General features: G+C 66.1%; 3 protein-coding genes across 3 annotated transcripts in view; all 3 read right to left on the reverse strand.

The window, feature by feature from the left end:
- Positions 1–511: 511 nt before the first annotated feature.
- On the reverse strand, positions 512–10,850 carry FES (FES proto-oncogene, tyrosine kinase). Its single transcript, XM_014952728.1, has 20 exons — positions 10,751–10,850; positions 7,188–7,281; positions 6,181–6,440; positions 5,916–6,089; positions 5,737–5,833; positions 5,161–5,344; positions 4,689–4,826; positions 4,456–4,575; positions 4,251–4,373; positions 3,996–4,182; positions 3,828–3,899; positions 3,387–3,596; positions 2,458–2,580; positions 2,157–2,210; positions 1,899–2,017; positions 1,621–1,715; positions 1,390–1,513; positions 1,103–1,260; positions 776–898; positions 512–654 (listed from the first exon to the last, which is right to left on the reverse strand). Exons 1-20 carry the CDS (start codon positions 10,802–10,804, stop codon positions 512–514), a joined length of 2,652 nt encoding a protein of 883 aa, XP_014808214.1. The 5' UTR covers positions 10,805–10,850.
- On the reverse strand, positions 9,565–23,486 carry FURIN (furin (paired basic amino acid cleaving enzyme)). The gene is made up of 15 exons (XM_014952729.1): positions 23,153–23,486; positions 17,974–18,072; positions 17,206–17,301; positions 16,536–16,664; positions 16,257–16,333; positions 15,810–15,898; positions 15,409–15,581; positions 14,190–14,402; positions 13,785–13,885; positions 13,547–13,650; positions 13,228–13,345; positions 12,138–12,317; positions 11,916–12,040; positions 11,445–11,561; positions 9,565–11,372 (listed from the first exon to the last, which is right to left on the reverse strand). Exons 1-15 carry the CDS (start codon positions 23,330–23,332, stop codon positions 10,804–10,806), a joined length of 2,370 nt encoding a protein of 789 aa, XP_014808215.1. The 5' UTR covers positions 23,333–23,486; the 3' UTR covers positions 9,565–10,803.
- Positions 23,428–25,350, reverse strand: part of LOC106894205 — a 4,773-nt gene continuing 2,850 nt past the window's right edge. Inside the window, exon 2 of the mRNA XM_014952730.1 lies at positions 23,428–23,518. The gene's annotated coding sequence lies outside the window, so the exon portion shown is untranslated. The remainder of the gene's footprint in view (positions 23,519–25,350) is intronic.

Consider the following 25,350-nt stretch of genomic DNA (forward strand, 5'->3'; position numbering starts at 1 on the left):
GCCGCCGGGGCGGCACCCACCCGGCCGGGACCAGCGGGGTCCGGGGGCCGAGCTGCTGGGGACTGACCGGCCGGGACCCCCGCCGCCCCGGGGACAGGCCCGGGCAGGACCCTCGTTGCCGTGGGGCAGGATGGCCATCCCCCGCAGCCTGGGGGACACCTCTGGACAGACCCCCGTAGCCCCGGGGCCATCCGGTGCACCCCGTCCCTGGTGCGGCACAGGGGCATGTCCCCACTGTCCCCCGTGGGGTCTGCGCACCCCGTACCCCACAGACACGGTGCTGCAGAGCTCGTTTGTTTATTACACAGGATGGAGCCCGGTGGGAGCTGTGGGTATCGCGTCCCCGGGCTGCGCAGGAGCCCCCTGCCCCGGGCTGGGGAGGGGGCAAGGCTGCATCCCGCAGCACCCGCTCCCCCCCGAGGGGCAGGCGCCGTTGGCGGGATGGATGCGGGGCTCATGGTGCTGTGCTGAGCGGGGGCAGCGGGACGCAGCCTTCTCCCGGTGCTCCCCGTCACCGGTGCCTCTTGCGGATGGCGATGAGGTCCTGGTGAATGGTGCTGAAGCTGGGCCGCTTGCGGGGGTCGTACTCCCAGCACCGCTGCATCAGTCGGTACACCTCCTCGGGGCACTGCTCAGGGGGGTCCAGCCGCATGCCTGGGGGGCAGCAGGGATGGGGACATGGCAGCCCGGGCCACCCGCAGCCCCGTCCTGCGGGGACAGTCCCACGGTGGACCCACAGTCCCCCCTGAGAGCCAGACCCAGCCGCATCCCTCACCCTGCTCCACCGCCTCTCGCATCTGCTGGTTGCTGAGGTTGGCGTAGGGGATGGCACCCAGGCTGAAGGCTTCCCACAGCAGGATTCCGAAGCTCCAGACATCGCTCTCAGAGCTGTATCGGCCTGGGGACATGGGGCAGGTCGGATGCTGGCAGCTGGGGACACCCATGGCACTGTTGTGCCGACACTCACCAGGGCTGGAGTGGCCCCTTTTCTCTCTGCCTCCCTCCCCAGGACCTGGCACGCAGGAACAGGATGGGGAGCCCCCAACTCCTGGCTCCCAGCTGTGCTGTGGGCTACCAGGCCATGCCTGGCTCCATCCCATACCATAATTGAGTGCTTCAGGGGCAGTCCACTTGACAGGGATCTGCTTCATCCCCCCTGTGGAGGCGTAGACACCATCTTCCTCCTCGCGTGACATCCCAAAGTCACTGATCTTCAGGACGTTCTTCTCTGTCACCAGGCAGTTGCGAGCGGCCAGGTCCCTGGGATGTCCCAGAGCCATCAGCCACATGCCCAGCTGGCCCCAGGGCCCTCTGCCTGGCACGGGACAGGGGGCAATGAGGGCTGCGGGGCTCGCCCTGCCATCACCTGTCCGTGCTGCTGGAACCCACCTGTGGATGCAGTGCTTGCTCTCCAGGTACTCCATGCCAGCAGCTGCATTCTCCGTCATCTTGAGCAGCTCCTTCACCCGCAGGTGGGGTCCCTCGCTGCGCAGGAAGCTCAGGAAGTCCCCTCCTGCACCCAGGATTGTGGAGCTGGTGGGCTGGCACGCCGTGGCGAGCTTGCACACACATGCACTGGCCACCCTGGCAGCGTGGGGGCTGCAGGATGGGGCCTCTCACCCTGCACAAGCTCCATGACAATGTAAATGGGCTGCTTCTGGGTGCAGACGCCGATGAGCCGCACGATGTTGGGGTGGTTGTACTGCTTGAGGATCCTTGGGGACAAGGATGGGCACTGTGAGCGTGCAGGGGCTGCCCCGGGTACAGGTCACCTCCGTGCCATCCCCAGGATGCTGTGCCCCCCAGCCCTCGACACAGGGATGCTGCAGTCGCAGCAGGGTTTGAGCAGTCCCTAGGAGGGACAGAGGGGCTGGGGCAAGGGTGATGGCCACACAGACCTGGCTTCCTGCAGGAACTTGGCCTTCAGCTCGGGTGGGAGGGTTTCCCGGCAGGATTTCACAGCCACGGGCGTGTTGTCGGCGCGTAGGCGGCCACTGAACACCTCCCCAAAGTTACCCTGCCAAGAGACAGGGGTGCACCAGATCAGCTTGCCGCGGCGTGGCCCAAGGCACCCCCTGCCCTCCCGCAGATGCCCCGGGACAGCTCTGCCCTCCCACAGACCCCCTGCGGGCAGGGACCGGAGCACCGTGACTCACCCGGCCGATGCGCTCCCCCAGCAGCACATCCTCGTGGTTGAGCACCCATTTGTCCTGTAGCAAGCAGACGCTGAAGGCAGTGAGCCACCCCCCAGCTACCCCAGACCCACACCCCTCGTGGCCTCTGCAGCTCCAGAGGGGGGTTCCCAGCCCCCAGGTCCCCACCCCTAGGGCTGAGTCACCATGTCTGGCTGGAGAAGTGTGTTTGGGGCTCCCAGCCCGTCTGTGGGCAGGAGAAGGGGCTGGGCAGGGCTCCCACACACACAGGGGACTCATCCCCTTCCTCATTGCCCGCCGTCACCTTGGGCACGGCCCTGGCCAGGACGATCCCGCTCTTCCGGGTGATGGGCTGCTGGCTCTGCAGGAGGTGCTCGATGAGCAGTGGGATGGTGGGGAAGCCTTCCCCCTCCAACCGGTACATGTTCTGTGGGGAGGACAGGCTAAGAGGGGGTCCCGCACACACAGGTGTGCTCACAAGGGCTGGGATGTGTGGCTGTGCATGTGTGGATGAGTGTGCACGCACGCACAGGGCACAGGACATCTGTGCACACCAGGCACAATAAGCATGCACAAGTGGGCATTCCCATGCATGATGCAGGGCCCCACGCTTGGCCCGTGCAAGGATGGGTGCACACAACTCGTATCATGCACACACACATCCCGTGCACTCACAGAATCACAGAATGGTTTGGGTTGGAAGGGACTTTAAAGCCCCCCCAGTGCACCCCCTGCCCTGGGCAGGGACACCTCCCACCACACCAGTTTGCTCCAAGCCCCCTCCAACCTGGCCTTGAACCCCTCCAGGGATGGGGCAGCCACAGCTTCTCAGGGCAACCTGGGCCAGGCTCTCACCACCCTCACACCAAACAAGTTCTTCCCCACATCTCAGCTCCATCTCCCCTCTTTCAGGGTCAAACCCTTCCCCTTCCTCCTAGGGCTCCCCTCCCTGATCCAGAGTCCTTCCCCATCTCTCCTGGAGCCCCTTGAGGGACTGGAAGGGGCTCTAAGGTCTCCCCGGAGCCTTCTCTTCTCCAGACTGTCACCCCCAACTCTCTCAGCCTGTCCTCCCAGCAGAGGGGCTCCAGCCCTCCCAGCATCGAGGGCTCATGACCATGACTCACACCAGGGACTCCATGGCTGCCAAGCCAGGGGCTGTGAGCAGGGAGGGACCCCCCACCTGCCTGCACAGGGGCCACCCCCAGCCCTCTCTCCCTGCCTGTGGTCACTTACGTCGGCGGCCTGGATGATGAAGTGCCGGGGCTGCCCGTCCCACAGCACGCTGAGCACGTACTCCTGCTTGCCCTGGCTCTCCCGCACCAGGAAGTCTCCACTGCAGCTCAGCAGCTCCTGCACCTCTGCTCGGGGGATGGCTCCGTGGTACCAGACCTGCTGGCACAGCGGCTTCTGCACCTCCGGGATCAGGGGAACGGGGGGCGGCAGCTGCATGGAGACAGGGGTGAGCCCAGCTGTGCCCCTGGGTCGTGCCAGAAGTGGGGGCAGCAGCAGTGCCCCGGGCAGGGAGCAGCAGGCAGGGGGCTGGAGGGGCTGGAGAAGGGAGACGAGGGGGCTGTGGGGATGGAGAGGAGAGGGCAGGGTGTGCCAAGGGGCCAGGAGGCTCGGCAAGGCAGCCGGGTGGGAGGGCAGGGTGGGCAGAGGTGCCCAGGGACTCACCAAGTACTTGGTGATGCCTGAGATGTGGTTCTTGAGGGTCTCCAGCGCTGTGGCACCACTGCGCTCCTGCTCCTGGGGGAGGCATGAGCTGTACGTTGAGCAGGGGGCAATCCGAGCCCCACATGCCCCTGCCCCACGGCTCCCAGGTCCCCGCAGAGCAGGACTCACCACAGAGGAGACGGAGTGCCGGTCCTCCTGCAGAGGCAGGGCAGGCGGGGGCTCTCCAGCCCCCAGCTCCCCCAGCTTGCTCGCCAGCAGGTCCCGCTGTGCCTGCAGCTTGGCCTGGGCGCAGAGGCAGCCCTCCAGCTGCTGCTGCGCCTCCTGCAGCCCCTGCCGCTTGCCCAGCAAGTGCACCCTGGGGAGGAGACAGGGTGTCAGACCCTGCCACCCCTGGCCCCTCGCCCCCCACCTGCCGCACCTCACCGCTCCCCAGTGCTCCGGCCCTGCTCCTCGCCCCGGATCTCCGCCTGCAGCTCCCACACCCGCTGCTCCTTGCTGCTCACGGCCTCCGTGGCGGCTGCCAGCTCCTCCTCGACCGACGTCAGGCTGCAGGAGATGTGGGTGCCGGGTGGCTATGAGCCACACTGCCAGCAGTGGTGGCCCCTGCCTGTGGCCCGGCCCCACTCACGAGTGCTGGACGCTCTCGATGGTCAGTTCATTCAGCTGCAGCTCCCCTGGCGCCAGGTTCTCTGTCTCCTCCAGCAAGCTCTCGTCAAAGGACACAGCCGGCGGCACCTCGGAGCCGTACCTGCGGGCACCCAGTGTGGCTCTGCTTCCCCCCCATGCCCTGTGCCGGCCACTGGCACACATGGCTGGCAGGGCCGTGCCCGGTCAAGGGGCTGCAGCTGTGTGGGGCCGTACCTGTGGCTCTGGATGAAGCTTCCGTACTCGGTGTCAGGGTCAATGGCCTGGATGGCATCAACAATCTCCTGGTGCACGGCCAGCACGTCCTCCTGCACCAGGCTGCTGATGCTGTAGTACTCCCCGAGGATTTCCTTCCTGCAGGGACATGGGCTCTGGGGGCTGCTGGGCTCCTGCGTCCCCCAGCCCAGGGCCCCTGTGGCCATGAGCCACCACCCCTGTCTCAGCCCTGCCACCCAGGCTGGCTGGTCTCCGTGTCCCACTGTCTTGCACCCTCAGTCCCCACATCTTGTGTGGTGCTGCGGGGCATCACTGTCAGGGCTGTGGCGTGGGGGACAGGGGTGCATGGGGCAGGCGACAGGGCAGGGAGGATGCAGGTGGCAGGAGGAGGGAGCATTAGTGGCTCTCGGTGCCCATGGGGGTGCCCAGGCATGGGGTGTGGGGCAGGCAACAGGGCAGGCAGGGCTCTTACAGGATGAGGACCATCTCCTGCTGCAGGCTGTAGAGGGACTGGTGGAGGCTGGGCAGTGCCCGCTGGTAGTGGTGGTGGTGGTGGAGCGTGGCTGCCCGCACGGCCAGCACATACTGGTTGTGCAGGGCGTAGAGCTTCCAGAGGCTGCGCACATACTTCTCCTTCGCCTTGTCCCGCTCCTTGTCTGGGGGGCAGAAGAGGCCGTGGAAAACACCCACTGCTGCCGCCTGTCCCAGCACTGCCCTGCATCCCCCCCGAGAAGCCAGTGAGGAGCACAGGTACCCAGCGGGGCTGGGGTGGGTCATGGGGCTGGGAGGGGGGTCCTGGGGCAGGCAGGGGGGCCGGGATGGTCACACACCTTCCTGGGAGTGCCCCTGAGCTGCAGCGCAGCATCCCAAGGCTGAGTAGCCCCTGGGAGTTTTGCCGGCTCCCCAGGGGCCAGGCTGGGCTCTCCCTGCACCAGGGCTGAGCTGTGGGTCCCGCAGGGTGCAGGGTCCTCTGGCCATCCCCAACCCATGAGTGGAGCCAGGAGGGGACCCAGCAGGATGGGAACAGAGTGAATGGGGGGGCAGGCACCTTTGCTGGCCTCCTGGTACTTGCGCTTGGCCTGGGCGCTGTCGCGTGCCAGGCTGCGGTACTGTGCCTTCAGCTTCTCCATCTCCTGCTGCGTGGTCTGGGGAGGGAAACACCATCAGGGGAGCCAGGCCAGGTTGGACCTCCCTGCCTCCCCCCGCTCCCCGCTGGGACCTGCATACCCGGGTGTACTCCTGGCTGAGCTGCTGCCACTGCTCGCTGAAGGCCTTGCGGAGCTGCTGCTTGTCACGGATGAGCAGGCTCAGCTTGGCCAGCGGCCCCGCCACCAGCTCCTCCGCGTGCCGCCGCAGAATCTGGCTCAGTGTCTCCGTCCGGTTTGCCAGCACCGACCAGGACTGTGGGGACAGGGCATCAGGAACGGCCACCCCCCAGCACCGCACCATGCCAGGCTCTGCGGGGTGAGTTCCCATGCCGGGGCATCCCTACCTCCCCGATCTGGCCACCGTGGTCACTGGCACGGAGCTGCCCAGGGCCCTCCTGCTTCTCCAGCTGGGAGAACATGTGATGCAGCATCCCCGCATACTCCCTGTCACTCTTGGCGCGCTGTGACATCCACTTCTTCATCAGCTCCAGGAGGCGCAGCTCGCTGTCCTGCAGCCGCAGCAGTGCACTGTGCCCCTGCGGGCACCACAGCTCCGGCCCGAAGCCCATGGTGCCGCCGTCCTGGGTGGGAGGAGGCTGCAGAGCTGTGGGAGAGCCTGAGGTGCCACAGCCACCCCGTGCCCCACACTGCCCTCGGCAGCGGTGGGGACCCTTTGCATCTCACACCCTCCCGCCCCATCGTCCCGTCAGCAGGATGTGGTGGGGGGCTGAGTCCTCCCTGCCCCACGCAATCTGCCTTGCAAAGCGCATTCAAAGCAGGCGGGAGGGCTGAGCACACCCCAAGCCCCGCGGCAGCCGGGTCCCGCCGGGAGGGTGCCGGGGAGGAGGAAGTGTGGGGTCGAAAACAGCAGCGTCACCTCTGCTGTGTGTGTGGGTCTGCTCCCCGAAGGCAGCATAGACATGGCTCCCATCCTAGCTGGGCCACCAGCAGCTCTGGCCCCATTCTGCCCATCGGCTTGGTCACCCCTGCTCCCATGTCGGGGGCAGCTGGGGACACTGGGACAGGGGACCTCCCAAGGCCAGGGCACAAGTGGGACGATGGCAGGAGGGGACGTGGCACCGCACCCTGGAAGAAGGTGCTGAGCCTGGACATGTTCCAGCACCTGCGATTCCAGCATGGCCGTCGGGAGCCAAACTGGTCCCAGCCATGGTCGTGATGTGCCCTGCCCCATGGCGAGGGTGCAGCAGGAGCAGAAGGGGACATCTCTGCAGGGCAGGATGTCCCCCGGCACAGCCCTCGACCCCACAAAGGGCCAGGGCCAAAACCCCCCCAGCCCCACAAAGGGATCCCCTGTCCCCACCAGTGACCCATGGGGCACAGCCCCTCCAACCTGTGTGTGTCGCGAGGTCCCCGCTGTGGGGCTGGCGCTGGCGTCCTCCCGGGGCTGGGGCCGGCGCAGTCTGGACCTGGTGCAGCTCCGGCTCCTGGGGAGGAACAGGAAACCCAGTGCTGACCATACAGCCATTGCGAGATTTCCTGCCCTTCCTCCCCTCCCTGCCAGTCCCTGCGCTCGGGCCCAACGCCGCACACAGCCCCCCCATCTCTGGGCAGCCCCCAGCCCCACCTCCCTCCCAGCTGCCTCACACAAGGATGTGACCCCGCAGGAGCCCAGGGCTCTTCCTCGCCCTGGACAAGGTCCATCACCCCCCCACAGCCTGAGCTCAGCCCAATCCCCACAGGGGTTTCACCCCACAAAGCCCCTTCAGCCGTGCCCTGTCCTGCTTGTCCCCAGCCCCTCTCTGTGGCCCGGTTCCCCAAGAGGCTGCAGGGACTGGGGAGGGGACCAGGGAGGGGTCTCCAGGGCTCCGAGCAGTCCTGCTGAGGGGAGGGCCATCCCATCACCACCCCTGAGCTTGGCCTTCATCACCGTGAAAGGCCACAGGACAGAACAGCCACTGCATGGGCACCCATGGAGCTGCGTCCCAGCACTTGGTGCCACACACGCCCAGGACCCCCATCCTTGCGGCAACCCCAGGCACTTCCCCCTCAAAGTGCTTCACTGGTCCCCCGTTGCCCACCAGCTGATCACCCTGCAATTGGATCTCAGTCCCCATGGGGTCCTGCCTGCCGGGGGGGCTCCCCTTTCCCTGTGCCCCGTACAGCCACCCAGCACACTCGGTGCTGCTGACGCTCCCCAGCACCTCCAGGCTCCCTGGAGGGTTTGGGGATCAGAGAAGGTCCTCCAGCACCGGGGCTGTGGCCACCCTGACCTGCATCAGACCCCAACTCACCTCCAGCCCCCTCTGCCCCGGCCACGGAGCTGGCCCAGCAACAGTTCTATTTTCTGCATGAGCTGTGGGTCCCACCACCAGCATCCACATACCCCATCATCCCCAGGGCCGCCACAAGCTTAGCAAGTGTTTCGCAAGCATCTGAGGGACTGCTTCTCCCCTTCCCCAGCATCCCTCCACCATCCCCTGGCACCTCCCTGGCAGCACAGGAGCCCTCCCTGCCTACACCGGGGACACCGGGCACCTCTGGTGGGAGGCACCCGAGCCTGGGGGCCCACTGGCTGCCCCTCCTACGGTGCCAGGCTGGTCAGGATAGTGCTGTGAGGCTCTGGTGCGACGGCGGGTGCAGAAGCTCCCCTTCCCTGGAAGTCCTGACCACTGCCCGCAGCAGGAAGGCTGCTGTGGCCCATGCTGCAGCTCACCCAGTTTCACATCCTCTGTCTGCCTGCCCGTGTCCTGCAGAGCCCTGTGGGGCCACGGCCTCTGCCCACTGTCCCCCAGGAGCCACCACTGCAGCACCTGATGGCCACAGCCAGCCCGTGGTGCCTGGCTGCCCCCAGCAGCTCTGGGCCACGCAGCCCCCAGCCGGGGGGTGACAGAGACCTGTCCCCAGCCCAGCCTCGCACGAAAGGGAAGAGCTGGCTGAACGGCACCTGCAGCTGCCTGTGCATCGTGGGGGCTCGCTCTGGACCACAGGAAGCCACCACAGGGAGGGGCGCAGAGAGGCCGAGGGGTTCTGCAGAGCGGAGCTGCCCCTGCAAGCGAGCGCAGCCCTAACAGACCCTCCTGGGGAGCTTGGTGGGGCTGGGGAGGGCTCTGCCCTGGGCTCAGCTGGGGCACCAGTGGGTCCCAGGTCCCCCTCCAGGGCTGGCTGCAGGGGCCGCTGGACACGGGGCTGCAGCACGGGAGCTCAGCTGGTCCCAGGGCTCAGCCTGGGTGCTGCAGGAAAGCGGTTCGAGTTCCCCTGCGCTCTACCCCCCGCCCCGCCACCCACCGCAGCTGGTTCCCAAATTAGCTCCCCTCTCTGCAGGTTCCCCACAAGGAGCTGCTTCTCCGCTCAGGTGAGGGGGCCGGTCCCCGCCCGGGCGCCGAGTCCCCACCGCATCCCCAAATAGCAGCCCCTGCCCCGCGCCAGCTCCTGCCTGCAGCCTGGGCAGGGCAGCCCTGACTCTGGGGGGCTTTTTACCTGCTGAGGGGACTTCTCCGTGCTGGCCGTGGGCTGTGGGGGAGCCCAGCACCGCAGGCTCCTGCAGCTGCACTATGGTGGGCAGCACGGCAGCCTGGGCAGCGCCCCCCCCACCCCTGTAGGTGCCCCTGCCCCAGCTGCAGACAGGGCCCCAGGCCCCTCCTGCAGCTGTGGAGCAGATGAGGGTGGGTCCCACGGGTCCAGGGCAGCGGTGGGGGATGACCCTGTGCCCTCCTGCCACCAGGACCACCCGCTGCTGCGGCACACAGAGCACAGGCACCGGAGCTGGATTGCATAGTTCTGAACATTTAATAACTCAGTCTCTCTAGCGTTATATCCACATCCATTAAATTAAAAACAGGCTCAGGAGGCAGCTCCCGGCTGATTAAATTACAAGAAAAAATTACTGTGCACCAAAAAGTTATTATAGAAAAATAGTCCTGTGGCCCCCGGCTGGCGGTTCCGTCCGCAGCAGCCCGGGCTGGCGCTGGCACGGGGCAGGTGGGAGCCCGTGCCACGGCCCCGGTGTGCAGTGGCGGACGGTGGAGGGGCTCACGGCACTGGCCCCAGCCCGCGGGGAAGGGGCAGCGAGGGCAGGCGGTGCCAGGAAGGGCCTCTGGCAGGGAGCAAAACGGATTGTCACCAAGTGGGGGCAAGGCACGTCGGGGGGCAGGGGCTGCAGGGGGGCCAGGCTCGGCCTGGCAGGGGCAAGGAGCAGGCAGAGCTGAGGCAGCGCAGGCACCGCCGCTGCCCCACTGCCCCGGCCTGCAGCGCACAGCCCTGCCTGGGGACAGGAGGGGGCCCGGGGCAGCCCTCCAGAGCAGGGTCTGTGCGAGGGGGTCCCTGCCTGCGCTGGGGGGGCTGAACCTCGGGCAGAGGGAAAGGCGCTGCCCTGCCCCATGCTCTCCGGTGCAGGGGGGCTCCTGTCCAGGCTGCAGGCAGCTGCGGCCGCGGTGGGACGGTCGACAGCGGGCAAGCAGGCAGCAGAAGCTGAGGCCTGGCCATTATTGCTGTTGAAGGGCACGGGTGGAGGCGGACAGGCCCTGGGGAGGTGGCGGGGAACCAGAGGCTGAGGAGGGACACAGGCAGAGGCCCAGCGGGGCAGAGGTGGCCCTGCACCAGCCAGCCCAGCCTGAGCAGTGACAACCCAGGGACCGCGTGCGCTGCCCACCCCAGGGGACTCATGTGAGCCCCAGCAGCAGCTGCCCAGGGGCAGGGGACAGGGCTGCCAGCGCAGGGCCAGTGAGTGCCAGGGACCCTGCTGCCATCAAGCACCCCAGCGCAGAGCACAGGGTGGATGCGGGGCCAAGAGAGGTGATGTGGGACTGGGACGGTGCCGAGCTGAGGACGGTGCCGGCAGGGCTGTGCCCGGCAGCCCAGGCCAGGGCCAAGGGACGGTGCCGATGGTGGGGGAGCCCCAGGCTGCTGGGGTGCGGGAGGGGGACGGGGACAGAGTCCGGGGCCCCTCGACCTCACCTGCCCCGGCCCTGTGGTGCTGGGCAGGGAGGAGGGAGGGGCGGGAGGGCTCATCAAAGGGCACTTTGGTCTCTGATGAAGGCAGTCCTCTCGCTGTGGGCCTCGTAATCCTCACCGTCCGACTCAGAGGGGCCTTCCTCCTGCCAGATGTCAGAGGGGAGGCCCTTGTAGGAGATGATCCCGCTGTCCAGGGCGTAGACCTTCACGCCCCGCAGGCTGAAGCCTGAGCGCGCCTGCAGCACCAGGAAGATGGTGACAAATATGACAACGATGAGGACACAGCTGAGACTGGCAATGAGGACGGGCAGGTTGGCCGTAGGGGGGGCCTCGGCCAGCCCCTCGCCGTCTGCCAGGGCAGGGGATGCGCGGCTGCTCTGCGTCTGGTGGGAGCAGGAGAGGTCCAGGCTGCTGAAGTGGGAGTGCGCAGGGCAGGTGAGGCACTGGTTGGGGCCGGGCCCAGCGCAGGTGGCACAGGAGGGGTGGCAGGGCAGGCAGAGCTGGGGCGTGATGGGCTCCACGCTGTTCTCCAGGCTGTAGTGCGTGCTCTGCACACCAGGGGCGAAGCCGGGAGGGCAGCGCTTCAGGCAGCTCTTCTGGTGCAAGTAGTACCCCTCCTCGCAGACTGTGGGAGAAGAGGGTCAGCACGGGGGGGGTGCCTGTGGCCCCCTGCCCTCCCCACTGGCCCCACACTCACCCACGCAGGTCTGGCTAGGGGTCAGGGTCTTGCAGCCGCTGCTCTCCAGCTGGTTGGAGAGGCTGGGGGACTCGGTGGCTGTCCCGTAGAGCACAAGTGTGAACTTGGTCAGTGTGCCTGCAACAAATTGGGGTGAGGACACCAACAGGCCCACACACACTCAGGAATGGGGCTTGTACTGGTCGTGGCTACCAGGGGATAGCAGGGTTGTGCCCTCCCTGGCAGAGCCCCCAACGCGTGGCCATGCTGCAGTGTAGGGCTGCCCAAAGGGCTCCTGCTACTGCAAATCCCCACCTCCCCAGAGCAGCCCCATCCCCTCCTCCTGTGTCCAGCTCCAGCCTCTCCCCAGCCAGGTGACTGCAAAGCCTCTGAGATGCCACCAGCCCCTCTGCTCAGGGGCACCGAGGGGATGCTGGGTGCCTGTGCTACTCGTCGGGGGCAGTGGTGGGGGTGACGCCGGCCCAGCCCTACCGTAGTTGTTGGCGTCGCTGGTGTTCTCAATCTCCAGCACCCACTCCCCGGAGGGGTCCTCGTCCCATGAGTGCGTCGTCATGAAGGCCCAGTCATTGAAGCCGTCGGCCGAGAAGTCATGGGGCCTGGGTGAGAGGGGGCAAGAATGTGGGTGCCAGCGTCCCACAAACCCACTGATGCCAGCCTGGGCCTGGGGCTGCCCCAGAGCACCCTGGCACCTACCTGGCAGCCAGCAGGGTGGAGCGGGTGCCCATGGGACTGACAAGATGGATGGCCAGGTCCCCCCGCCGGTTGTAGGAGAGCGTCAGCCTGGCCTGTGCGTGCTCCAGCCGGCTGATGTAGTTGGCTTTCCCCAGGCAGGCATCCACCTTCCGCCGCACCTCCAGGCGCTTCCCGATGTCCCTGCCAAGGGGAGGCCAGAGTGAGCCCAGTCCCAGCCTGGAGGCATGTAACAGTATGCCCTGGCCCCCACTGCGGGGCCGTGCGGCTGTCCTGGGAGGGCAGTCCCACAGCAATCGGCGGCTCCACTCCATCCCCAGACAGGGTGCCAGCAGGAGGGGCCCACCCCAGCTCCTGGGCACAGTGGGGTATGCTCAGCTGAGCACACGCTGCCCACCATCGCTGCGCCGTGCCAGCCCTGAATGGGCCTTTTCTTCACCCACCGTGGGGCCGGCTCCACCCTGCACGGTGTGGCAAGGGACAGACGGGCATGGCTGTCCACATCCCACTGCTCCTGTGTGGCCATCCCCTCCACAGCCACCCACAGCACCGGCCTGGAGCCAGCACAGGATGCTGGTGACAAGGAGTTCCCGCTCTGGATGGGCAGGGCTGTGTCCCAGGGGACCAGGACAGAGCAGAGGCAGGGCCCAGCCCCAGCCCACTCCCACCCCAAGAGCCCCAGGGGAGCTCCCTGGCTGCACACGAGACACAGCACACACTGCACTGTGGTGGCAGCGGCCAAGCGGGAGTAAAAGGAGCTTCTGTCTGACCCCTGAAAAGCCCCTCTGTCTGGGGATGACTCGCGCTGGCTGCTCCCAAACCACAGCATCCCAGCCTGCCCGCACCCCCGCCGTTCCGGCTGGCCCCAGTAGCAGCAGGCAGGTTTGGCAGCCCATGTTGGTGCAGGATGGCTGCAGGCAGCTCTCCTGGCTCTGCCCAGGCTCTCACAGGATGGTCGGGGGTCTTGGGAGCAGCTCAGCCCCGGAGATCCTCCCCACTTATCACCCTGGGCTCACAGGCACCCAGGCTCCTGCACAGGGCCATGCGTGGAGTGAATGCTGGGTGATGCCCTCCTGGGCTCACCAGCCCTTACTTCGGCTCTGTGAGGACATCGATGACACACTTCCTCTGAGGTCCCACTGTGGTCCAGTTCTTGGCCAGGTTCACCATGGCCCCGGCATCCAGCAGGCCATAGCCGTAGGAGTGGCTGACTGTGGACAAAGAGGGGTCACCGTCACCCCCAGGGCTGGGAATCTCAGGCAGGGCACATGTGCCCGGCCACACTGCACGGCTCAACAGGTCCTCCTGCCTCCTCCACCCCCCAGGGCTGCTGGGATGCTCTGCCCCAGCAGCCTGGGCCAGTGGTGCTTGCAGGAACAGGAGCCCCTGGTCTGTCCCCAGCACCCCAGTACCTTTGCGGCCGACGCCGTTGGTGACCCAGTCGTTGGCATTAAGGTGGGCTGGCTTTGATGTCTGCACCACCAGGTGCTGCATGTCCCGCCAGGTCAAGTTCTTGCTGTGGGGAGACACAGGGCTCTGGCACCAGCCCCTGGCTCCTCCTGGTCCCAGGAAGGTCCATGCCCAGGCGCCACAGCCTCGCAGGGCTTGCAGAGCTGCCCCAACCCAGCCCCACTCTGTGCCCATCCTTACTTGGCTTCCAGGGCAAGGGCGATGATGCCAGCAGCCAGGGGTGCCGAGGCTGACGTCCCTGTGTGTGATTCGGTGCATTTCTGTCTGAGGTCGGTCGTCACCTGCAAGGAGGAGTGCTGGGGTAGGAGGTGCCATGGGCACTGGCCATGTCCAGGAGCCAGCTTGGGGGCCAGTGTCCCCGTGAGGGCTGTGAGCGGTGAGGAAAAGCCACCTCTCCTGGGGCAGCTCATGAGCTTTCCCCCAGGAATCCTTAACTCAAGGAGACCAAGCCCTGGGAGCAACCCGGCAGTGGGAGCATGGCAGAGGGGGCCAGCCCTGCTCCTCCTGGAGAGACACCTACAGCAGCCACAGCTTGTCCCACTCCCAGGAGCCCCCGGCCCACAGACACCAACAGCCCCGACTCACGATTTGCTTCTCGTTCTGGTTGCCGCTGCTGTAGGTGGTGGCGAGGGTGGAGGAGCAGGCCTCGCTGTACCAGGGCACGTTGCCGTACTGCGTGGTGCTGCTGATGGACAGCGTGTAGATGCTGTTGGTGTAACCGTCACAGTTGCAGCTGTCGTGCTCCCGGCCCCCGTTCCCGGACGCCCAGACGAAGATGGAGCCCAGCCCCCCTCGGCCCTACCAACAGAGGCAGGATGAGGGCCAGCGCCGGCATCACCCGCGCTGCCGGTGAGGGCCAGCACCGATGTCACCCACGCTGCCGTGTGGCAGGAAGCCCCAGTCTGGGGATGAGGGGACGGTGCTGGCCCCTGGGCTCCCACAGCCTGAGGGGGAAAGACTGAGCAGGTGCAGCTGGGACACTGAGGGACAGCAGGATGCTGCTGGTGAGCACATCAGCCTGGGGGCCCAGCACCCCATCCCTCACCACTGCCATGCCCATGGAGACACTGGGGCAGCTCTGCAGGGACTGCCCCAACAGGCCAGGCACTGGGTGGCAGAAGGCCCTGCTGAAGGCTGGCTTCCAAGACCTAATGTCGTCTTCTGCTCAGAAATCACCCCAGCTGACGCTGCCCGTGTGGGATTTGCAGCGCTGCAGGAGCTCAGCAGAGCACCCCCGACCGTCTGCTCGGCACCCAAACACCACAGCTCCGATCACAGCGTGTGTGACAGAGCTGGCGTGGCAGCCGGGGGGTTTGCCAGCACACCCTGCACAGCACACGCGTGTCTCTGTGGGGAATGGCAGGCAGAACACAGGGCACAGCTGAACCGTGCTCCAGGGCCATGCCAAGGCACAGGCGGCACCGATAGCACACGGGGACAGCGGGGAGAGGACAGGCAGAGGAAGCGAGCATGAATGGCTGGCATGAAGCAAGGCAGGAGCCAGCACAGGGCTTTGGAGAGTGGGGAGAGACTGTCCCAGCACGGGGCTGAGCGGGAGCCCTCGGAGCAGGGGGGACAGGGTTCCCCGGAGAGGTGAGATAAACACCCTGCATGGGAGGAGCCCTGACTCAGCCGTCGCACAGGAAGAACAGGAAAAACCAACAGAGCCCGATCCTGCAGATGGGCTGTAAGACAGCTCACAAACAGCTCATCACTGGACAGCCTGGACAACAACCAGGGCAGGCAGAGCAAAGGAGGCCCAAGGGAAGAGGCAGGAGCTCCCCTTGCAAACTTTCCCGCTCACCTGGCTAACTCCTCGGAAGAAAGCCTCCTCTGCCAGCCGGGCTGGGCCATCCACAGTCTTGCCATCATCCTCGGGGCCCCAGCTGGCACTGTAGATGTGGATGTGGTTGGGATTGAGGCCCAGGGAATGGGCCTCCACAGCATCAGTCACCTCCCCATCCAGCATGCGCACGCCTAGGGCCAGAGAGCAGATGTCACGGGTGACTGGACGGGGCAGCACAGCCACGCTGGAGGCCATGCGAGAGCTCTCCATCCGCTGCTGCCGCTCTATGCCATGGGCCACCACGTGGCTATCCTGGCCAGCAGTGCCGAGACCCCGGCACAGCCTGCTCCTCTGGCCACGAGGCACCCACGGAGCCCAGCACAGGCTCTGCTCTTGGTGCAGGGCAGGGCGCCACCCACCTCCGATCCTGGCGTTGTAAGCCACGCCAACACCACAGATCCCATTGTTTGCCACAGCAGCCACTTCCCCTGCGCAGCGCGTGCCATGTCTGCAGTGGGAACAGGACCAAGTGTGCTCAGACGGGACGTGAGGAGCATAGGGCACCAGCTGCAGCTGGAAGGACCAGCGCCCAGGCTGCCTCGCATCCCTCCTGAATGGGGCGGCCAACAAAGGCCTCGCAGGGCACCTCCATCTACCCTCCTGCTCCAGAGCAGCGGGGACTGAACAGCCTGCACGGGCATTGGGCAGCCCCAAAGGACACTGCTCGCATCAAAAGGGGAGGCAGGGCATTCTTCCGTGGGACAGAAGCGTGCCACCACACCTGCACCCTCCCGCAGTCATCTCCCGATGGCACTGCACCACGTCCCTGCTGCAGCTGGGCTCTGCCACCCTCGCCTCTGCCTCACCTATTGTCGTTCATCTGTGTGTAGCGGGGCTGCGGGTCTGGGTCCTGGTCATTGACATCAAAGCTTGCCCCTGGATCCTGGAAGACAGATCTAGCAGTTAAGAGACCGTCACCTTGCCCCCTGAGTCCCACTGCCCCAGAGCCCTGAGGCTGGGCTGAGCAAGGGGGGAGGCTCCAGTCCCATCTCCATCACTTCCCTCTATGTCCCACCACAGCAGCTCTGGGACTACACCCAGTGGCTCCCATGGCACACCTCCCCGTGCCATCGCCCCACACTTACATAGTTGCCCTCCAGGTCAGGGTGGTTCTTCTCAATGCCATCATCCAGGATGGAAACCACAATGCCCTTGCCCGTGTAGCCCTGCTCCCAGGCCTGACGCACGTTCAGGTCCCGCTGGTTGGTGTTGTACTGTCAAGAGAAGCCCTGGCAATAGGAGCTGCACCTAGCTGCTGGCACTGCCCAACACCTCCCAGCCCCAGCTGTAAGGGCGGGCAAGAGGCAGCCTTCACGCTGCTCTGCTGTGGTGCGGGGATGAGGAAATCCCAGGGGACCCAGGCACAGCCACCTGAGGAAGGCCACTTTGAAAGGAGACTGAGCCCCAGACTCTGTCTGGGCCCCATAAACATGGCTCCCTTCAGAGACCAGGTTTGTGCCTGAGCTTGATGGCACAGGTGGGCACAGATGCTGTTCCTGGGCCAGGCAAAGGGCTGCTCCCTCCCAGTCCAGCCCCCAGCTCTTCCCAGCCCTGCCAGCACCCCGGCAGGAGCTACTGGTTCATGAGCATGGCCTCTTTCCTGGGGTATCCCTGGATCCACAGCACGGGCGGCTGCCTCAGGCCTTCCTCCTCCCTGCCGTCCCTCGGGTGCCACATCCACATCACCAGAACTTGCTGCAGTGACTGCGGGGCTCCCCTCCTGGCCCAGCAGCACAGCCCCTGCCTCGCACTCACCAGGTACCACTGCTGTGGGAACTTGGGGTCTGTGGGCTCCATGAACACGTCTCGCTTGGTCCTGCGCTTTGCCACCTGCTGCTCCAGCCACTGCACCTGGGGGCAGAGAGAGCATGGGGATCCCCCTCAGCAGCTCCCCACACCCTCTGCCCCCCAGCCCAGAGGGGCTCTCCATGGGGAGCTCACAGCCAGCCCTGGGCTGGCAGAGCATTGGACCCCCAGACCTCCCACAGCACCCAACCGTCCCCCCCGGTCCCCTCCACCCAGCCGTGCCAGGGCAGCAGCGCTCCGCCACAGGCTCTGCTCCAGCGGAGCAGGCAGGTCAGAGCGCAGAGCTCTGCTGAGAGCCTGCCAGCCGCGGTGATGTGCTGCACGCCCTGCTGCGACACGCTGCATGCCCCACTGCACTGCCGGAGCACCGGGGCCCTGGGCCACAGCCAGGGACAGAGACCCCAGCAGCCACATCACGCGCTGGGATCTGGCACTGCCAGCACCACCCTGCACACCTTGTCCCACGTATGAGGACGGAGAGCCCTCCAGGGAGCCCAGGTTGCTCTGTGCCCTGCAATCACAGCAGCCCACAGGACAGTGATGCCAGCTCTGCTGAGCCCCTGCCCTTGCCAGGCATGCGCTGGGCTCCCACCCGTCTCTGCCACGGGCCTTGATGCCAGGGGATAGCTAAAGACAGCTCAGCCCTGTCCTGTGCCCGTGAAAAGTCACCAGGCCCAAAGCTAGGCCACTGCAGGTGGCCCCCCCACTGGCACCTACCTGCGGTTCCCTGGCCAAGCGGCTGTGCCAGGACTGGTGGGGCGAGAGGGAACGCTTCACCACGCCGCTGTGCCGAAAGTGGTAATAGTCACCGAAGATCTGCAATCAGGAAAGGAGCAGGATGGACGTGAGAGCCCAGTCTCCCCAGTTCTCTGTCCCCCCACCTGCAGTCCCAAGCCCTAGGGGTTTCACAGACAGACTGGGCCACCCACTCTGCTGCTGGTACACAGTGCAGGAGATGCTGTGGCAGCTGGTGACAAGGCAGCAGGGGAGACACTGCGGCTACAGTGACGTGGCCTCTGCCCACCCCACCCTCCCGCAGGTTCCTGCATGGCAATAAGTCCCTAATTGTCCAACAATGGCAGGGAGGCCCCAGGCAAGCAGCGGAGACGGACAGGCCTTCGGGAGCCAGCCTGGAGGAGGCTCCAACCTCAGGGGACAGAACCGCCATTGCCCTCCCCAAGCCAACCCGCTTGGTCCAGCCAACCCGCGGGGTCCAGACCCCGCTTCACAGACAGCCCCAGCCAGGGCAGGGAGGGTCTGAGCCAGCCTCTGCTCCTCCGGATGGGCCCCTCGCAGAGCCCTTCTCCCCCAGGCCGGCGTCCCACCAGAGCACCCACCCAGTGCCGGTCTCCACCTCAGGGCACAGCCAGCTCCAGAGGAGCAAGCGAGGAAGGCACGGAGGTGGGGGCCACCACTAGCCAAGAAGCCACGCTGCTGGCTGCGGCTCAGCTCCCAGGCATGCAGGGACAGCCCAGCAGGGCTGAGGCAGGATGGGACTCCAGCACAGCTGGGCCAGGAGGCCACACAGCCGCCCAGCCGGTTATTTTTAAACCCCGAACCCTCTCCAGTGTTGTCATTTCCTTATCCCCTCCTGCACGTCCCAGAGGCTGGACTGGCCACAGCGGCCCCACCCCTGCTGCCCCCGGCCTCCCAGCCCAGCAGCCTGCCTGGACTAAGGAGAAGGGGGCCAAGTGGCCAACCTGCCCCGCTGGAAGCCACAAAGTCTGGGCAGCAGCCACAGGCGGGATCTGTTTGCCCAGGCTGTGGCATCACTGTCAGTGCTGGGCTGTAAAGGCTGTGGGAACAAGAGGGAGAGGACATCTTACACTCTGTCCCCTCAGGCTGCCACAAAACTGTTTGGCTGCAGTTAACAACCCCCCTCTCAATCTTATCAGAGATCTGCAGATGTGCCGCCACCCTGGCCAGCCACGCAGCCAGCCAGAGCCCAGCTGGGGAGGAAAGGTGCACCCAGCTGACTGGTGTTAGGGGCTGCAAATATGGGCTGTGGCTCTCTGAGTCATGCACCTCACCCCGAAGTCCCTCTGTGCTCCATGGGGCAAGGGAAACACAGCCTGGCACCTGGAGCCCAGCCTGCACCGCCTCTGCCTGGGGGAGCCCCCAAGCCCCCACCTACTGAAATGGAACTGCTCCGCTCCGTGGGGCTCCACACAGCACAGCCCCCCCTGCACCAGCCGCTAGCGGGCAGGAAAGGGAACAGACTCCACTTGGGGCAGCCCAGCACCAGCAGGAGCTGAACACCAGGGTCAGGACTTGTGTCCACGGCTCCATCCCCAGAGGATTCTGCTGCTTGTAGCTCACAGCTCACATCAGTCCCCAGGGAAGGGGCCAGCAAAGCCCCCAGCTGCTGGCTGAGGACCCTGCTCCCCTCTGTGTGTGTCCCCCAGAGCTGGGGCTGTGATGGGGAGCAAGCTTGGGGCAGGGAACTATGCAGGGTGCAAATCACCCCCACGCCTGGCTGGCTGGTGGTACCCAGGGCAGCTGCAGACCATGCTGGCCCCCTGAGATGTGGTGCTCGTGACGTGGGGCAGCGCTCCCCAATGCTGGTGGCACCTGAGCACTGCTCCTGCTCTGGAGGAGGAACAGCGAGGGCTCAGCCTGCAGCTCTGCACCCCTTCCCTGAGGGGCACCGCCAGAATTGCACCTCCAACACTGCCACAGTCACCAGGGACACACTCGGGCCTGTTCCCCACAGCACAGCCTGTTCCCCCGAGACGCCTGGCAGCTCAGAGTACTTGGGAGGTGCCGCCATGAAAAGCCTCTGCACCGGGCTGGCAGACAGGAAAGCGAGCTGCAGGCTTGCTGCCCTCCCCCCAGCACCCCCTCACACCCTCAGGGGGTAAGGACAGAGCCCTGATTGTTCCTGCAAGCAGATCGTGGCTCTGCCTGGTCATCCGACTGGATTAGGTCTGCACAGACACTGCGGTGGCAGCCGGGAGCCAGCCAGCCCACACGCTCCCACTCTAATCCCCACAGTCCCTGTCCTCAGCAAGGGTAGAGCCCCCCCAGCCCCACACCTCCCCAGGGCAGGCGGTGCTGATCCCACGAAGTGCGGTGCCAGCTCCTGGCCACCTCAGCCAGCGGCTGCCGCACTCCCGCCCATGTCCCCGGGTGCAGGGGGATGTGCTGGGCAGCAGCAGGGGCCAGCAGGGACCTGCAGCCCAGCGGGACGGGAGGTAGGAGCACTCCTCACCGGGCTGGGGCTGCTCGACCCTGTGTCCTGCCAGCGCAGGTCCTTCCCCAGGGCTCCCCAAGCCCAGCTGGGGCAGGCAGTCCTTGCACCCCCTCCATCGGGGAGAGCCACCATGCTCCTACCTCAGCCATCCCTCTCCCCTGCACCCCCCGGCACTGTCCTTTGGGTCCCCTTCGAGGCCACTGGCACCAGCGACGGGTCCTGGCACCTCTCTGCCAGAGGCATGGCTGTCCCAGGGGCCTGTCTGCCCCTGCTGCGCAGGCGGTGGCGGAGCAGGGAGTATGCCAGGACAACGTGGCTGCGAGGACAGTGTCCAGACCCCATGCTGAGGCCAGGATCCTCTCAGATAAGGACCCTGGGGGCCTCTCCCTGGGGCACTGCCAGAAGCACCCGGTCCGCCCCCCTTCCAGGCTGGCTGTCGCATCCTGTCCCAGTGGAACACCCCCCACAGGAACAGCAGCCCAGAAACCTCCCAGGAGGGAAAGCTTGGCTCCTTCCAGCCCTGCTCTTCCCACCAGGCCGCCATGGCCCCTCTGCAGAGCAGGCTGCCCGGGCCAGCCAAGCCTCGTCCCGCAGCACAGACACCAGGACGGGCTCCAGAACGGGCGAAAACGTGCCCAGACCAGCAGCTCCTGCCGCAGTCTGAGCTTCCAACCTCCAGCGAGGATCAAATGGCACAGGGAGAGGTGAGGACCGACAGGCAGAGCTGGCACACAGCCTCCGAGGCTCACAGGGACGAACTCCCAGGCAGGGAGCCTGGGTTCCCTGCCGAGCCAGTGCCCTGAACTGCTGCCTAGGCCCTGACGGGCACCCTGGGCCAGTGGAGACACAGCCACAGAGCCCGGTGTTTCCCAGCTGCCCGAGCCAAGGGGCACCGGGCTCTGTGGCTGTATCTTCAAAGAAACACTTCCCAGGAGCAGGCTGATGGCACCTCGGCCTGTCACCACTCCCAGGAGTCTCCGCAGAGACCTGGCCCAGTGGGACACATCCTGGGCCGCTCTCCCAGTCCCCTCTTCACAGCCGCAGCCCTGGCCCAACACGTCCTTTGCCATGACACCAGCTCTAAGACATTTCCATGCAGAGAACCTGCACAAGGACGCGTCATTGTCCCCTGGCTGCAGACACCCTCAGTGGGAGCTGGCCCCGGCCTCCCCAGAGTTCCCTCCTCCAGCCCAAACCCCAGAGGAAGGACTCAGGGCTCCCTGTCCCCAGAGCCCCCTGTATCCACCGCCCTACACTGGGCTCCTTTCATACAGCGGGACAAGGCACCACCTTCCCCGCCCAGCACGGCGCCAGCAGCTGCTCAGCGAGGTCCTGACACCGCAGTCACAAGTTGTGCAATTTCCTCTGGGATTTGGCCCCTTGCTTCCTTCCCGGGGAGCCAGTCCAGCCCGGCAGCAGCACCCTGCTCTCAGGGTAACAGACCCCCAGGGACACAACAGCCAGTGGGGGCTGGCAGAGCCGTACGGGCTCTGCTCCTCCAGTGCCAGCCTCACCTTGCCAGAGCAGCACAAGTCCAGCTCCTTCTGCGGGGGTCAATGGGTGTCCTTCTGGGCCAGCCCTGCAGCACCCCATTCCTGCGGGATCCCCTTGCCCCCCGCCTTGGTCACAGCAGCCGGCTGGTGCCAGTTCCATGGGCAAAGCCCCTACGGGCTGCCATCCCAGAGGCCAGTGCCCTGCCCACAGCGCAGGGCCAAGAAAAGCCCCACAGATCAGCCTGTACCGAGCACAGGGCAGCTGGGATCACGCTACAAGGAGAAGCACTGGCCTGCAAGAAGCAGCCTGCCAACAGAGACATGTCCTGCCCGCAGTGCCATGCTGGCAAGCAGGAGCCTGGCCATCGGCCCCACCGCTCTCGGCCAAGGCCTGGCTTTCACACTGACACCTCAGGTCCAGAGCTGCGAGGGCCATGGCTACCAGGGAAGGCAGATCCTGAGGCCTGGAGCACTGGGGAGCTGGGCCCTGTCAAGCTTGCTGGGAGGAGAGCACCATAATGCTCCTTGCACTGGGGACAAGGCCAGGAACAGCCGGGACTGTGAGGGACTCCAGTTTCTTTGCTGTCACCTGGTTCTCCCTGCTCTGCTGCCAGGAGGGTGATGGCAGTTACAGCCCCAGCACAGCTCTGTGCTCTGCCCCGTCCCTCCACTGGCAAGGGCAGAGAAAGCTGAGAGCAGCAGGGACCTGCTGACACACCTTCTGTGAAGGGCAATTTAGGGTCAAGGACACGCGGCTGCCATCAGACCATGGGTTCTGGGGACACCCAGGAGGGGCTGCTGCCGCCGCAGCTGAGCCAAGGCCGTGCGGCACTGGGGCAGCTCGTTGTGGGGAACGCTGTCAGGAACGGGGTGCCCTCCCCTTCTCCACCATTGCACACACTCCCAGTTTTCTCATGCTGGGATGGGCTTTTCCTCCTTCCACCTCCAGCAGGCAGAGTGTGCTGTGTTGAGCTGTGCCATGTCACCAGACTGTCCCACTGGCGGGGAGAAGCCACAGCTCCATTCAGCTAATTACCACCCTTGAGTCAATGCAGCGGGGGCTGGACGGATGCAGTGAGCAAGCACAAACACAGTGGCCCTGCTGCCAGAAAGAGTAGCCCCCGAGCCGGCTCCAGCGCTGAGTCCAGCGCCTGCCCAGACCACAGTAGAGGACACCACATCCACAGGGAGAGGGAAGCAAGGGACTTACCGGGCCCAGGTTGAGGAATCCATGCTTCCTGGCCAGCCTGTCAGCTTCCTGGGGCCCTGCGGGGACAAGCACGGCCCAGGTGTTGGTGTAAATACGTTGGGCCAGCACCTCCTGGGCCAGGAGAGCAAGGGCAACCACCAGAGTCCAGAGCAGGAGCAGCGAGCAGGGCCTCAGATCCATCAGAGTATCGGGGTTCCTCTAGCTGGAGAGCAGGAGGGTCCCAGGAGCAGCGTGTCCAGCGGCCTCCCTGCGTCAGCAGCCCGAGGTGTGCCGGCCGCTCTGCCACACTGGTCCCTGCTCAGCCCAAGAGAGCATGGGGACGAACCCACAGCAGCAGGAACAGACCGTCAGGGACAGCAGCACAATCTGCAGAGAGATGGAAGAGCGGTCAGGCCCTGGGGTGCTTCTCCTCAAACCCAGGGCGGGCAGGCTCCGCCGCACCCAGCCGCAGCTCCCACACCAGGGCCCCGCTGCCCACCGCGGCTCACCCACAGCCACATGGGATCCCAGGAGCCGCGGTGGCGGCCAGCTCGGCAGGGCGTCCCGGCTCGGCTGCCCGGTGCGGAGCCACTGTTTACCCTCTGATTGCCCAATGTGTACTCACGCTCTGCGCTTACAAACACGGGAGATGAAGCGGGAGGGGAGAAGGGCAGCAAAGGAGGGGAGAGGCCGGGAAAGGGAAGCCGTGCCACCAGTGTCTGCAGCGACAGGAGCCCCTTCTCCAACCAGGACAGGCCTATCTGGGCAGAGCTGGGAGCAACCGGGATGGGAAGCCCGTCTCTCCAGCCCCAAGGGGAGATTGGAGGAGATGCCCCAAGACACTGTGTGAGGAACCCCAGCCAAAAAAGAGACTGGAAGGAGGAAAGGTAGGAAGAGCCCCAGCACCTCCACAGTCAGCAATGGGCCAGGCAGTGCCTGGAAGCAGCGCCGAGTGCCGTGCTGCCTGTCACCGTCAGCATCTCAGCTTTGCTTTTCCTCCAGAACACAACATGGTGACACCGGTGTGACTCATCTTCACAATAGAAAGGAAACTGGCCCAGGGACCGGGAAAAGGGGCATGCTGTCACCTCCAGCACGCACCCAGGGACACCCGAGAACAGCCTGCAGCATCCCGGAAAGCAAACACCAGCAGCTGGGAAGGCCTGTGGGGAGCAGAGCACGGAGCAACCCACCCAGCTTCAAACAGTGCTCCACAGGGACCCTGAAATACCTGGTGGTGTTTCAGGGACAGCAGGAAAGGTGAGAGCAGGCAGTGCCCCAAGGAGTCCCATCCCCCTCCAGCAAGCAGGGAGCTGCGGCGCTGCCAGGGGAGGAGAGAGGCTCCTGGCAGCCGCCTGAGACCCCGCCGCAGGCTGCAGCGCAGACAGTGCTGCGATTCAGGCACGCTGCGGCTCCCCCTCAGCACCCGGACCCCGGCCGGCCACTCTGCGGGAGCACCCACCACTGGCTGGATGGGAGCCCTGGGTCCCAGATTGTGCCAAGGCCCAAATCACAGTTTCCAGTGGGAAAGGTCCCCAGAGCCCCCAGGGAAGGGAAAAAGCTGCCACGCGAGCAGAGAGAGCAGCAAGCGCAGCACAAGGGGACACTGTCTGCCAGTCGCCGTGCCAGCACCTCACACCCTCCGCACGTCCCCCAGCCGGGCGGTCTCCTCCACCTCGCCGGTCCCACAGCCAGCAGCCACCCCGCTCCCTGGGGACGACCACTCCACGTGGGGACCACACCGCAGGGGGCTCCTGCCACAGGGTGCCAAGCCCGGACCCCACAGCCCCGGCCCTCCACACCTGCTCCAGCACAGCAGGACGGGCTGGCTGCCTCCTGCCAGACCCCAGCAGCTCCGTCCGTGCCCCGCTCCTGCCTGCAAACCTCCGGCCTCACGCCTCGGGAGGGGGAGGAGGACGCAGAGGCACCGGGACAGCAGGGGCTGTTGCAGGCCAGCCGGTGTGGCGGGGTGCGAGCGGGGACGCCCGTCCCTGCCGACTCATGGGTCCTGCTCCCTGCTCCGCATCCCGGGCGGCTCCCCACAGCACCCGGCACGGGACCCTGCCCGGTACTGCGGGACACCGGCACCTCCCCACGGCCGGAGCCGCCAGCCGCTCCCCGCACCGGCGGAGCCGGGGGTGGCTGCGAGGGCGGCGGGGCCGGAGGTGGCCCCGCTGGAGCGAGGCCTGGCTCCCTCCTGGCCCTCGGCCGCTCCGGCC

This window comes from Calidris pugnax, unplaced genomic scaffold (genome assembly GCF_001431845.1).
Source record: "Calidris pugnax isolate Ruff unplaced genomic scaffold, ASM143184v1 scaffold187, whole genome shotgun sequence".
Classification (NCBI taxonomy): Eukaryota; Metazoa; Chordata; class Aves; order Charadriiformes; family Scolopacidae; genus Calidris; species Calidris pugnax.